The sequence below is a fragment of the Anas acuta genome, chromosome 4 (genome assembly GCF_963932015.1).
Source record: "Anas acuta chromosome 4, bAnaAcu1.1, whole genome shotgun sequence".
Lineage (NCBI taxonomy): Eukaryota > Metazoa > Chordata > Aves > Anseriformes > Anatidae > Anas > Anas acuta.
Window position 1 is genome coordinate 32,867,919 of NC_088982.1, and position 15,718 is coordinate 32,883,636.

The 15,718-nt window shown below is 37.2% G+C and overlaps 1 protein-coding gene across 3 annotated transcripts in view; it reads right to left on the minus strand.

Annotated features, from left to right (window-relative positions):
* PRDM5 (PR/SET domain 5) overlaps positions 1-15,718 on the minus strand; it is an 86,995-nt gene that overhangs the window by 50,833 nt on the left and 20,444 nt on the right. For all 3 annotated transcript variants that reach the window (XM_068680621.1, XM_068680622.1, XM_068680623.1), the window contains exons 4-8: positions 10,961-11,144; positions 9,042-9,216; positions 7,805-7,897; positions 7,422-7,543; positions 3,614-3,693 (exon numbers count right to left, since the gene is read on the minus strand). In XM_068680621.1, coding sequence (XP_068536722.1) covers positions 3,614-3,693; positions 7,422-7,543; positions 7,805-7,897; positions 9,042-9,216; positions 10,961-11,144 — 654 coding nt within the window. The remainder of the gene's footprint in view (positions 1-3,613; positions 3,694-7,421; positions 7,544-7,804; positions 7,898-9,041; positions 9,217-10,960; positions 11,145-15,718) is intronic.

Sequence of the window (15,718 nt, forward strand, 5' to 3'; positions counted from 1 at the left end):
GAGGTCTACTGAAAAACAAAAGGTCATTCAAAAAGAGTCCTAGGGGTAAAACTGCAGTAAAACTTGGAAGATAAAAGTTACCCAGGTTAAACACTTTCAAAAACTAACTTGAATCTCAATCTACCATTTCAAGAATTGGATGAATTGGATGAGACTCTGGGTCAGAAGAAAGTGCTTTTAAGAATGTAAGGATACCAGAACATTGCATTCAACTGAATTTACTCCATGATCAGACAATTTCTAAATGATATTTGACATTTGGATTTCAGTACATTTCTGCAGTTTTCACAGCAATCATGACAAAGATTGCACAGTAGAACAAAACACTGGCTCATGTTGAACAAAAAAGCACAGAAAAAAATAATGCAGAGACACATGGACCTGCTAGGTGAAAAAAAAGGCAGGAAAAAGAAAACAGATAACATTTAAGAGTGATTCTCCTCAGCATAATTTTGCATGATGTCTCCCTCTATAAGGCAGAAAGGACCGTAAGTTAAGAATGAATCAAGTTTTCTTCATAAAATCTCTTCAAGCAGATCAGTATGCTCCTCCTCAGCTCTGTAATTTTCTCTCTGACAAATCACATTGCAGCATGTCTCTTAATGGAATCTTACAGATTCTTCTAAGAAGTCTGCAAAGAAATCCAGAAAGGCAACAGCACAAACAAGGCTTACCAGAGAAGTAATCCTGCATTTCATACAGGCAGTTGTTTTAAGACATTTCCTTCACCCAGTGTTCTGTAAGCACCTGTATTGCATTTGCTGAGTTGTGGTTGCTGGTATTTTTTATTTTAATTTATTTTTCATTACCATATAATGTTACAGCCCAACTATAATAACTACGAGGTAGAAGGCTGTCACTTTACAATTAGAGGACAAGACAAAGAAAACAGGTGAATACAGACAGATGGGAGAATAAACAGATACTGATGACTACTATAATAAGCAGGAACATAGTAACACCATAACTGTTGTTGAAGATTTGTAAGCATCGTGCAGTATAAGGACTGTATTAGCATACGTAATGTGGGAGTATAAATATAAATATATTCAGAATATAAAGTAAAAAAAAAAGTTGATGACACTATTCTGGATAGGATCGTAATGCCTAACGAGTACAAAAACAGAATGCAAAAATGATTTCCACACAGTGAATGAAGCTCAGAAACCACTCTGTATCTAGGATGGATAAATCAAAGAAACTAGTAGGACCACTACAGAGAATAATAATGAATTCCAAACAAAGTATGAATAATAAATTTGATTCTGCTGTTAAAAAACATGGTCCCCAGATCACTCTCCTCTACTTGGGACTATTAAGGTCTCAACTAAGCATCATGGCTCTGCTTGTTTGGGCAGCTGACTTCAGCAAGCATAAAGGCGAAAAGGAAAAAATCAACAGGAAGAAAATGCCTTCAAAAAATTAAATAGTTTGGGAAAACAGGTGCATGAAGAAAGGTTAAGATAATTGTGTTTATACAATTCAGAAAAGACAAAGGATGTTCATAACAATTTTGCAGTGTGCTGATCTGCTACAAAGAAGATGGTGATGAACTTTTCTTGGCATTCTCTGGGATAAGACAAAGAATAATTAACTCAATTTGCAATAAAGAATTAGATATAAGTAAGACATAAGAAAAAAACACTAGACTAATGAGCACATTTCAAAATCAGAATACAAAAAGATACCTATCATAGGCCATAGAATTTTCTTCAGGTGAACTCTTTAGGAGTTGAGATGGTGCATACCTAGGATGATAGGTACATGCTTACTCCCCTCTACCAAATACGAATGAAACGGGCATGAAAATCTCCTGGGGTCTCTTTCACAGCTCAACATTTCCTTGACTGTATTTTGATAAAGGAAAAAAAGTGAAGTCACTGAAAATTAGCACAGTGCAAGCAACAGTCTGGAAACAAGAAGTTATGATTAAGGGACAGAAGATGATGACAATGAACTTTAATTGTGGATGACAAAGAAAGGGCTTATCTTTAGACATTTAAGACAAACAATCTGGAAAACGCAGAAAGATAAAATAAGTTTAAATCAACAATGATGTGGAATATAGCGATCTGAATGACTGTCTTCACACAGTAAACATATCTCAATCTCTCATGTAGTCATCATCTTTACCTTCTTTCTCTGTCAGAACTCTCTTCCAGTTCTTCAGGCTTATTTTCTGTTTTACTTTACCTTTCTATTTCCTAGTTTTAGTTCTTTATGTTGACAGGAAATAAGTGAAAAGAAATCTGTTTCCTCCCTGTTATATGTATTATTGTTTTCTTACTGGTTTTCTTGCTTGACTATCTTGGGCAATGTTGCTGATGGATTTTCCCCCACTTCGTACAAAAGCAAAGTAGTTCAAATAATAGAAGACATGAATCCTACAAGCAATTTCTTTCACTGCGTGATGGAGATGTGTGAATCTGGAATATCTGTTTTCTGTATATCTTAAAACAGGAGCTAATCAAGAAGAGGAAAAAGTTTTATGCATAAAATCTTCATGGTGATTCAGATGAGTAAGCACACAACTGGCCTACTATCCATGCGATCTGAAAAGCTTATTAGCTTGTATCAGAGCGTCTACACTATGAAGAAACATGTTTTCATAAAATGGACATGCAAAACCATGATATTTTACATTTTCAGGAACCTTCGATAAGGTGCACTGACGTGTAAAATCAGTAATAACATGTGGCAAGGCATACCACAGTTTGGTCTGAAGAGGAACAAATTACAGCCCCGTTAGCCAAGAAATGCAGGGTGTATTAATATAAGACAAGAGATTGGGGGGGGGGGGAAGGGGAGAAAAGAGGGGCCCCATCATTTCCTTTGCAACAACATATTTTAATTGATATCATCTATATCCTCAAAGGATTCAGGTTATAACCAGGGCATTATTAAAGACTTACAGTTAATCTGATAAACAATACAATGTAGCTTTTTGGAAAAACAGGATCTCCTGGGTTTTAGTGATTTATCAAATTAATCTTGCAGGGACTTCCTTTGGGTATAATGGACTCAGAATCTCATATTCATAGTCCATCTGTATTTCTATATGAACCCCTTATTTCTAATAGATGCTTTTAGAAGTGTTAACCCTTCCTGTTCTAGTAATAAATCATATACAAAACAAAAAAGCATTACAAATTTACTTTTTGAGAAAGCACTTTTTTTTTCTACCTCAGAACTAAATTACAAGTAACAATCTTACTGTTATGTCAACAAGGTAGTAAGAAAGATTGACTGCTTTTTGTTGTTTTTTAACACCTATGTGCATCTTAGTTAGGTTACATACTTTTACATTTATAGTGTTTAAGAATGCTAAAGAACAGCATGCATCTTTGACTTAATATTGGAAAGCACAAATGAAACAAGCACAACCATTTTTTTTCCACTTGGTAAAGGATCCACTACAGCATTAGAAAGATTTTTACTGCAACCAATTGTGATTACAAAAATAAATACCCAAAACAAAACAAATTGGTTTTGTAACTATGGCAGAGATTAGTCAAAGGTTTGCATTACAGCACCTTTCAAGTTACTTAGGCACCACAGTCTTACATCTTAGTGAAATCAAAGCCTGCTGTGGGTTAGCCTTCATCTCACTGACCTTTCGATGCTCTTGGAGATTTGTTGCTGAGGAACATTTCTTATTGCACACTGAACACATCAGCTTCTTCCTAGAATTTCCTGAAACAAAAACAAAATACCGCCAACATCTTAAAAAGGAAGTGCTAAGAAAGAACCTAAATATTTCTACTGAGTTTGTGACTTTTCACAGGTCATTTCATTGACATAAGATTTTTACATTTGTATCCCATCTTGAAAGTATTCAGTATCAGGAGTTCTCTGTGGGTGTCCAACAAGCCAGTTACTAATGGAATGTAAAGCAAGAAAACTAGAGCAATATAGAAAAAAACAAACCTTGATATAGATGTTATCACACATTAACCAATCAAATATGAAGAGCACAATTCACAGCTAAGAATAATTCATTTTATAACTGAACAGCTGAATTCTTCCAGAAGTCAATTCAACTAACATCTTCAAAAAATTTATACTATAGCTTTAACAGAAACACTCCTGAAAGAAGTTATTGCAGCAATGACAAAAAAGATCCGAAACAACCATTTCCCATTTTTCTCTATTCAGAAAGAATTAAGCATTCTACTAACATAGCCTTAATGGTCTTTAACTGAACAAGACAGGCAATGTGTATTAGCACCAGATCACAAATTCAAATCTAGTCTATAATGTAAATTACAAACCAACCTACAGATCCTCTACCAGATACATTTTTCTACCTTTTTCGCAGTTGCTTTAAGAAGTGACAAAGCATTTAATTGGACTTGTCTATTATTTGTCATTTGAAATTAATTTTAATAACCCACAAAACTATCACAAGGTAAAGCCACCACAAACCTAGCTTTTTGTTTATAGTTACATGCCTATGCGAGATACATGTATTTCATAGCTTATGTAAAAAATGTTCACATTACATTGAACACTAAAAAGAATGGAATCCGAACCAAAGAAAGGCAAGCACTGTTTATTCAAACAGAGACAAATTATGGATCCTGAACAAACCTATTGATGGTTTCCAGCTCAATTTTTCACTTTCAGCATTGTATATCTTTCCTGTTCCTGCTGTCCTAAAGAATTAATGATGTTGATTCTTTGTTTTTCCAGATTATTACTTGGGAGTAATCTTCAAGAAGAAAAAATTAATCCTGGCCTTAATTGTGTCTTCCCTTCCAAAATACTGAACTTATATAATTATAATGACAATCGCTCTCCTATTTTATCTATTTTAGTACTAAACTGGTGATCTGTAAGATCCCAAGTGCTACTCTAGACTACACGTTAAGGCATACACATCGACAAAATGGTCAAATAAAGATGGCTAATAGAGCTGGTCTTAAGAGCCCTCACCAAACAGATGCCTCAAGAAGGTGCCCTCATATCTTCTGTGCATGACGTAAAACAAGGCAACCACACCTGCTGTCTGTGGCTGCAAATCAGTCTGCACCAAATTCTCACTTACAAACATAATTGAAAGTAAACTGCTGAGTGGTTCCTGAGACTTCTAAAGGAAAAATCACCCAGGATACTGGGAATTGTCATGAACAACAGATCCGTTCTTCCTAGGTTCATTTAAGAACTCATGCCATGTTTTACTGCATCTTGTTAGTTGGCACATGATATGAGCAGATAATTTACTCCTTTGGTTTACTAACATAAGAGGTAAATTGGGTCTTTTGATTAATTGCAATCGTAACACATGTTCCTAATTGGTATTTTTTCCATCCATTGATGCCAAGACTGTGCACAAATGCAAGCACTGCAATTCCAGAAAGAATGTTTCGTACTGCTTTAGTAACTGTAATTTCTCCTGCAAAAGTATCGTCTTTCAAATGAGACTGATAACAAGACATTTACTATTTATATCATTAAAATAAAATGACTTTAAAAAAAATTGAATGAAATTATATACATAACATTTGGCTAAAACGTGTTGAAATGACACAATCAAAAATGACCTATGGGGACTGTAACTAGAAACACTAGCATTTCTTAGCCCTTTGGGACTAGCAAAATGTGTCTTAGTCTTCAGTGTTTCCATTCTGTTGATGATTGATCAGGATAAAACTAAAGCAACTAAGCTAGAAAATAAAGGCAGCATATCTCATGTTGATACACCATAGCCTGCTGTTAATGGAGGAATTTGTAAAGAATGTTATTCATTTCTAGACCATTTTATTGCCCACAGTTTTATTTCCAAATAAAAAATTTTATTTCCAATGAACATTTCGTACAAAGAAATAAAAGAATCTAATAGCAGGCTTTAAGAACATATAGGATTTCAAAGACTTTGAATGTAAAATCAGTACACCTAGCTTAGGTCATACTATCACAATGGATCAGAGAACTAAAAGATGATAATGAAGAAAGCTGCTCATGTGTAGTGAGCAGACTGTGAAAGCATAATACAAGGTACATTTTCCACTACAATGTACCCTATCAATCAGTTCAATACTTAAATTTATAGTAATATGTAAGTACTGCATCTCACATCTGTATTTGCTATTATAAAACTTGTGGTAAGTATTGACATGTATTGATACACATATAAATACAGGAATAAACTTAGTACCTTAACTTACAAAAGCATTATCAAGAGTCTCCCAGAGGCAAGGAAGGTGATAGTGAATACCTATGCCTCTGTTCATAACTTTGCATAATGGACTACACATGTAAACACATAGCAATCCCTTCTACTGTTCCTTGCCTCCAGGTATTGCAAGGCATAAAGGAACTGAAAAATTCTCCCTCAACATTAGTAGGCTCTTCCTGCGCTGACACCAGTTGTGATTTCTATGACTTCCAAGTGACAAAATAAAAGCTCTGCTCATTGTGTAGGCAGAACAAAAATATCCTTCAAATATATAACCTCAGCCATGCCTGGAGTGGTCATACAAGAGACTAATTGTGGAATTTGTATACCTACACATAACTGACCAAAGTTGAGCCTAAACATAACAATGTACATGGCTGAGAAAAAAATAATCTTACTGATACCAAAAAAAGAAAGATAATCTTTTATAAAAATTGTTATGGAAAGATTTCTGCATGCTGTAAGAGTTTGGCAGAAGAAAGATTTCATGTACTGAAAGTCTTACAAAGCATCTCAGTGTTCTCATCAACTAAAGACTGTTTTCTTTGCACTCTGGTATTCTGCTGTCCCCACACATACTGATCTGCCATTGACATTGAGAGGGGACATGCAGAGAGAGCAGAATGACAGAACTGAGATCTGCATTGTGGACCTGAGAGAAGCATTTTGCCCTTTCATGAAAACAGAGTGAAGTTTGATTGAAAACTATTGATTCACAGTGCACAGATATAAAAACTCTAGGGCCTAAATGGACTAGTGGATTGTCTGATCTGGCTTCCTGCACAACAGAGGCTATAGAATTTCCTGCAATACCCTCATCAAGCCTAATCATTTGTGAAGCATGTCTTCCAGAAAGACATCCCATTGTATCCCAAAAATACCAAAAGATCAAGAACTCACCACTTCCTGCAGCCGTTTGTGCCAGTGGTTGATTTTCCTCACTACTGAATTGTTTTGCTTTATCTCTGATTTGCCTAGTTTAAACTTCCTCAGATTCCTATTGCATTTTCTGCAAAAGACTAATGATTCATCTGGTATACAGTAATTTCTCCCTAGGGGAGGAGGAATACTTACCCTTGCAATTAGTTACTACTTAATTTTCTTTTTGGTACAAATGAATCCATTAAAAAAGAAACCAAAAGACAATGTTTACTCTGATTTGCATATTTAAGGCTAGGAACATGTTAGAGGTGTTGGAGAAAAAACATACAAACAAACACCAAATCATTAAACTGTTTCTTACCACTGTGAACATTTTCTTTATGTTTTTTCAGGGCATCCTTACTCTTGAACCTCTTCCCGCAACCATCTGCCTTGCATATGAATCTGGCATCCCCTCTGCATGCCTCCTTGTGCTGTTCGTAACTGTATGGGATAACCAGCAAAGAAAAACAACACATGAAGCAGTATCTGCAGAAACCAGACACACAGCAAGTACTCTGAGCTTAACACATGCTGCACTGCAGAGTTCCAAGGCCACCTCATGCATTACTTACAGCAAATAAGAATGAAAGCATTTGACTTCTTTCACTGTTAGGATTCACATACACTAACAAGCTTGAAAGCTAACATGCAAAGGGAGGCCAGCAATGATACGACAGCAGTCCAGTAACTCAGACACAAAACCTCGATTCTGAGCTGAAGGAAGTATTGCAAACAGAGCACTGAAAACTTCTTGAAGAGTCTCCTGGGTTGATGTTCTCTGTGCACTGAAGTACACTAAAGAAAAAAAAGAAAAGAAAAGAAAAAAATAAGTGGGACATCCTACAATTCACAGAATTGCAGTAGCTAGAAACTACAAACTACTTGTAGATCAAACTACAAACATTTAAGTATATGAGTAATCTATTTAATATGTGAAGTCTCCTGGAATTTAGTGGGACTCATCAGATACATAAACAGCAAGAGTTCAGGTCATACTGCTGTATCCTCAGATACATTAATTTTACTTTGCATGATGCAAAGATTTACTTAACTAGCCATACTACACAAATTCAACTCCACTACAGAATGTTCAATAGAAAATATTTGATTACCTCCACCAAATATTTTTCTGCTATGTATGTCGATGAAAGGACACGGAGCTCATAAATAACTGCCAGTTTAAGATACATTAACATTATTCAGACGTAAGAAACATCAGCAGTTCTTTACAAGAGCAGTATTAATCGCATTGTATAATATGAGTCTCCTGATATGAAAGAGTTAGATTAAATGTACTATCTATAATTAGATACTTTGGCAAACAGTGTACTACCTACAATAAAAAGCAATATATCTACTTATTCACAAGCAAATATATATATAGATAACAAAAGAAAAAAGGGTTATATATTTGTACAAAAGTATAATGTGAGGAATATGACTTCAGTGACAAAATTGCATATTTACACTACCCAAGGACAGAGTAAAAAAGATGCACTTAAGTCTCCCATCTGCTATGGGTTCTTTTGTTTTGTGTTGCTTTTTGCCATCCAACTATTTAATCAAACCAACACAAAGCACTGCTTTTCCTTTCTCTGTCCTTCCAAATATCATTTGTTTTTTCCAAATCTTAGTCTAATTCTGTAATGACACCCCCAGTTAAAAAGTTGAATCTCCTAAACTGCTGGAGTCCACTGATGGAGATCATGGGTTTTGCACCAATCAGTAGCTTTAATCTGAACTACAGTAATTTTGAAAGATTAAAAATTAGTAACACCTTCTTATTCAAACTGAAGTATCCAACAAATACAAGAAATTAATATGAAAAGAGTGAGGACAGAAATAGGTAGAAAAAATTAAAGCCTAAACTGGGATTAAGCCAACAGAAATCAATGATTGAATGAGATGATCCCTGAAAAACACTCTTTTTTCTACTCACTGTCTTTGTAGAGCTTGTTTAACAGGGAATTTCTTTCCACAGTTTCGGCACTTAAATTCCTTTTCCTCACTGGGTTTTTGGTGCAATGTCTGGAGATGTTCAGCTAGAATCTCCTGGCTTGCAAAACTGGATTCACAGTTTGGACATGCATGGTCCTCTTTACAGGTGAGGGTATCTGCATGGTTGGAAGAGAAAACAGAAAAGCAATAGTTTTCAGGGAATATCTTGGTTACTTTAAGAGACACTCTGCCAAAAACAGACTATGCAAAATGGCATCATGAAATTCATAAGAGGTTATTTTCTCTCAATGTGGAATTTGCACTGCAAAATGGCATCATGAAATTCATAAGAGGTTATTTTCTCTCAACGTGGAATTTGCACACATGTATGCCTGTGCAATCTTGTTCTCTTCAACCGAGGTTTACAAACTTCATATTACACAACAAAGATCTAACACCAGCTCATTCTCTTGCTGTTAGGCAGGTTCTGAAATGCTGTCGGGGCAGAGACTAGAATCCCCCTAGACTGCTCAGATAAAGTGCAGACATACTTCTCTGACTTAGTGATTCTAGACTCACTTTGAACAGGGATGTGAGACAGAAATCTATTATAAGCAAATACCATTTAAAGCAAAGAGGATGACTTCAGATAAACTACCTTTCTCTTCCAGATAATGGTCTTACATCTTCTCTCACAGGTGTGGGAAAAGTAATTTTTCTAAGAAATTACTGAATTTTACTGCCATCTCAGTAGTGGTGACAGATGCACTACTATTTCTCCTTCCAAATAGACAGTCTATCTTCACAGGATTATAATAAACATAACTGAAAATAGATACAAAGCATTAGGTGTGACTTAGACTGTTAGTCTAAGCAGGTTACACGGGTTGTCTCTACACATGCTGAGAATTCAACAGGCAGCTCAAGTCACCTACCCCTTCTTAGACATCTTACCTCAGGATCAGCTGAACTCCTTTATGGAAAGGTTTATTTCTCTAGGTTTATTACACAGGGAACCTCTCTCTTGCTTAGATTGTAAACCTAACTTTTATAAGGCTATAGTTATGTGAGATTAACTCTTTTGGTTCAAAAAATTCATTATAACTTGTCATGAAATCTGTGTTCACCCCTTCACTGCTCGCAGTAACTCAGAGGACTGGCTTCCCCATATCAGGCAAAGAATCCCAACCCAACCCAAAATAAGATAAAAATCATACAAGAGTTCAGAGTAAACCTGGGGAGCCTTCCAGTTCCCCAGTCCCATACAGTTAGTGTTGTCTTTCTTCCTTGTTACTTGCAGGGGATGAATGGATTGAGAGCAGCCATGAGGAGACAACACAGGACAACCGGTGGATGAAAATTTGTTCGTAAGCCAGCAGCGTGTGCTTACAGCTCAGAAAGTTAATTGTATCCTGAGCTGCACTAAAAGAAGTGTGGCCTACAGGTCAGAGGAGCACTTCTTTGAAGAAAGGCTAAGAAATCTGGGGGCTGTTTAGCTTGGAGAAGAGAAGGCTCTGGGGAGACCTCACTGCAGCCTTTCGATACTTAAGTAAGGCTTATAAGGAACATGGAAAAGGCTTTTTACAGGGGTAAAGTAAGTGATAGGACAAGGGGAGTGATTTTAAACTGGACGAGGACATGTTTACATTAGATATAAGGAAGAAATTATTGACTATGAGGGTGGTGAGGCACTGGAACAGGTTGCTCAAAGAAGTTGTGGATGCCCCATTCCTGGAAACATTGCCATGTTTTTGCCAGGTTGGGCTTTGGGCAACCTGATCTAGCAAAAGATTTCCCTGCCCAAGGAAGGGGGCTTGGACTAGATGATCTTCAAGGGTCCCTTCCAAACCAAACTATTCAATGATCTTATGATTCTACTTTTAAGCACTCAAGTTACACTATTTGCCACATATTGTTCACCTGCATTCTTTTCACCAGCTGGTTGCACTTCTTTATTGCTGCCAGTGTCTTCATCTTCCTGGATAACAGTTACTTCTTCCTCTTCCTCCTCCTCTTCTTCCATGTCACTGTCCAAGTAACCAATCAGAAGTTCTGTGTCTGTTTCAATATCGTCCACGGCCAGGTAGAAAATATTTTCCCCTTCCTGTTGCAAACCACAAGTAGAAGCAATGAATAACTGTGTCAAAAGTAAAATTTAGAGACAAGTCTGGGACCCTGATGCTAGCCCTGAACTATAGAAGGGTTAGCTCCATTCCCCAGGAGACAAAAAGATGGAAGAGCCTTTCTTAGATTTTTTTCCCCAATGCATGGATAAAGTGCCTTTGTATTCTGGCAATAAGTCCCACCTCACCTAGGAGGCTCTTCCAATCTGCACTGCAGCCTAGACCAAAGTAAAGGTGTTAAAGTCCTCTTCTCTTACCACACTCAGCCTGACAAGAACTTCAGAGTTTGAAAATGCAACATACGATTATTAGAAAAATGATGAAATTTAAATAACCAATAAGCTTCAGCTCTCTCATCTATTGGCTGCATGAGTTATAATCCAGCTTTCAGTAACAGGTTTTCATACTGATTATTAACGTTTTTTTGGATTCCCAGCTCTCTTCATCAACAGACTTTCAACCCTGATCAGTTACCCTCACTATTAAGTTAGCAGGTAGGTCTATTAAAAGCACTTTAAACCACTTGATCAAAACTCTGTTAGTTTAAATAACAGAAGGCCAAGGATCCAGCTCAGATTCTCAGATCCAGCTCAAACTACATAATAACAAGGTCCAAAATCTTCTCCACAATGACTAAAAAAGTTCCCGAACAGATCCATAAGCTAACGATTTTGGCCTTTGATAATGTTAAATTAAAGTTACCAAGGCAGGTCAGAGTAGAAGCTGTAACAAAAACAGCTGTCTCCCTCCTAAACTGCTATTGTGGAGCTGCTTTTTTTTTTTTGCTCTGTTTGAACAAATTGCTTTGGTTGCTCCCCAAAACACTAAAAGGTTTATGTAATGAAGACTTCCAAGTTGTATCATAAATCTTAAAGCTTATCTGATTAACATCCAGGGAAGTTAACTGAAGCTTCTTTACAGTACTTCTAGCCGTATATTTTGTACCAAGCTTCATACCGCAAGGACAAGTTAATGATTTTTAATTTTTGTAATATAGTAAGATTAATTTAAACTATCAACAGGGATTTAGCATTTCTCCTGTTTAGAAGGTCTGTTATACATTACAAAAGTTATTGTCACACAACAGTGAAACTTGTTTAATTCAATGGACTTGTAGCTGCTGCTTCCTTCTAGGACACACCACTTTTCTTTTTATTTCTAATCTCATCAACAGCATTTGAAACCAAAACTAGGCTTTTTTTTTTTTTTAAGACAGATTGTGCAGCCCAGATTATCTATCAGCATGCTATCCTAACTTGTGTGTATGTACATCTAAGAGTTGTTTTTTGTATGCTTCTGTCACGAGTTTCAGAGTACTTTAATTTACTGCAGTCTCAACTCAAATCATCTCATGCAACTCTGATGTGAGGAAAGGCAGAAAATCTTTCTATATTCAGTCTCTTAGCCACTTAGATGGGATAAAATGACTGGGGTAAACCCCCACCACATCAAGGGTTCAGGACAAACATAAAAAGCAAGACCACCTTATAAATGCATGCAGAAGCCCACATCTATTACAGGCTTACAAAAAAATATGCATGTATCCCAGGTAAAAAGTTGACTAATTAAAGAACCAAATGGTGCTCCTTTCACTTAGATCATACACGACGTACCTTGCACAACAAGATGGTACAATCTGGGACTGCAGCAACCAGAACTAACGATTCTCATTACCTAGACCAAGTGCATGAATCCCAACAACCAAGCTCACCTCAGTACTGTTGCATTCTCACCTTTTCCACACCTCCCCAGTGTGCATCTGGGATGTATTTTAGGGCTATTTATGTCAAAAGGCATCCTCCTGATTCTATCCCATTTGTGTACTTTTGGTCAATAATAATAATAATAGAAGAAGTACTAAGGACTTTCAATGCCTAAGTAACCTGGATTGCATTCATACTGAAACAAGTTTTAATACCAACCCAACCTAACACACAATTCAAGCTCATTCCTCCTCTAAAGCTAATTTGTTCGGGTTTTCCAGCTATGCTAATTGTCTGGTATTCTTAGTGCTAATTAAAACATATATACCTCCACTGTAGTATCTCCTCAGGCTGCAATGGGAGTTCTCCAGAAACCACAAACAAAGGAATTTAAATCTCTCCCTCCCCACCGGCAGCACCTGCATGAAGTGCATTTATCTACGTGCACACATACACAGAAGACATAGTGAAAGTAGTAAAACATCCTTCAAATAATTTTAATGAACCTCACATTTACTAAGAATACGTATGCTTCGTAACAGAGGAGGGCTTTGTAACAGAGGAGGCTGGCAAGGAATATGGACCAACAAACACTGACAGCCCCATCCTACTGTTTCATCCAAAGCAGATCACGATCACTCATGAAAACTGAAAATACAGGAGGAGGAAGCAAATAGTCTTGTACTGCCTGAGTGAGAATGGAGCCTCTCCATTCTCCAGGGCTTGATCAGCTGGCTCCAACCCAAACCTTTATTATCTTTACGAAGTGCCCACAACCACTGGTCTTAAAGCAGCATTAGCTAGCTTCTCTCCACACCCCATTTCCTGGCAGCAAGGAAGCTCTTCAGCCTACCTGTTCTGCCAGTTCTCCTTTGGTAGCTCTCCAAACAAACATGCTCTTTTTTCCTTGATCTTTGCCTGCAGCTCCAAGGTTTCCCACTTGCCAGAGCACTAGGCAAGGTCTGTGAGGGCAGAAACTCCACACCAGGAAATGTGTGGAGGTGACTCCTTAGGGAGGGTGGCAGAGGAAGGCAAAGCCACAAGCCCAGACATAGGAAAGTTCAAAAAGGGCATGCCGTGCCAGGAAAGACACAATCAGAATAACATCTGCACAAGTAGGGACACCTAGAGAGGCTTGGCCAGCACCATAGCTTCTCAAGATCTCCAAGAGAGACAGGAGAATCCACAACCTCTCTAGGCAAACTGTGCCAGTAAGAAGAAAAAAAAAAAAAAAAAAAGAAAAAAAAAGTTTCCTGAAGGTTGGAGGAAACCTTATGTGTTTCAGTTTGTGCCCACTGCCTCTTGTCCTGTCATAGGGCGACACTGAAGAGTCTGGCTCCATCTTCCTTGCACCCTCCCTTCAGGTATTTGCATACATAGATAAGATCCCCCCTGAGCCTCCAAGTCCCTTCATCACCTTTGTGGCCCTTGACTGGACTCTCTGCAGGAGCAAGGTGTCTCTCACAGTAACAGGCCCAGAGCTGGACACATGAATCCAGATGTGGAGTATATGGAAAGAATCATCTCACTTCAGCAACAGTATCTGAACAGGGATAGTGTGTACTCAAGAGCAGATAAACACCTATCACCCTGGAATCAGAATGTTGTTGTTGTTGTTGTTGGAAAAAGAAAAAATTAAGATTCAAGCAGACTTTTGAGTTCTCCCCACTGAGCATAGGGGAAGCCAACAACTATATTCATTTTACTTCTTACATTGCACAACAAATTAATCATTCCTCTGTAATACTCAAAATGAATTTCAGGCGCTCACAAAACAGTTTGTCCTTGCTTTCCTTGCATCTTCTCTCGCTCTTGCTTTTGGATAGTCTGGTTTTACTACACTTATTATAGCGTTGTCTCTCACATACTAATAGTCCTCTGTCACACTTTTGAAATATGATTTAAACCACTCTATCACTTCACAGTAAATATCCTTCTTTGCATTAGTTTTTGCTAATCATTATTCTAGCTCATGGTTTTCTGAGCTACATCAGATCATCTCAGTGCCTGCTTGCTAATGAAATAATATTTGAATTTAAAGCTGTAGCTGGCTGCGATTCTGTTTATAAAACAGTTTTCATGTTAACAACAACAGGACCTTTTTTGCATAGTAATCTCCAGCAGAGTGTTTAATAAAATTACAACTGACAAACAGATAAGTGCATACATTCTGGATAGAAGAATATTGAAAATATAATACTCCACCACTCTAAAAACTGAAAAAACAAAACTGCAGAATTTTTGACAGGAACCTTTTCCCTTTGATTATGATAATTACAATGCATTTTTACTCCATAAAACAAGTCATGTTTATAAGCAAATAGATAAGAACAGCCCAGGGCAAAATAGATTAGAATTCATACAGTTTTTCTTAATGCAAAAGTTGTAATCCTAAAGCTACTTTAAACATAACAGAGGATTAACTCATTCAATTACTACTTGAAATAAGTTAGAGAACCCTGCAGCAATTCAACCGCAAAATGCTGAGAAAAACAAATGGTACATATCAATTCAACTGCAAAATGCTGAGAAAAACAAATGGTACATATGCTGCTACCCTCCAACCTCTCCTCTCTTTTCCAGCAGTCACACATTGGCACTACTTACACAACAGTTGTTAAAAATACTTGCTGTGTGTTCCAAGTCAAAGAACACCCAGACATCACAGCTCCACCCTTGAGCTGTGACAGAACTCAGAGACCAGCATGCACCCCACAATACCACCAAAAGCTCTTACCAGAACTAGGGTTTTAGTAAGAAAGCATTGCATTACAGGAAAGGAAAGGAAAAAAAAATATTCAAATAATTCCCAGGCCCTCTATGTTGTCTTTTCACCACAGGAAGCATTTTGT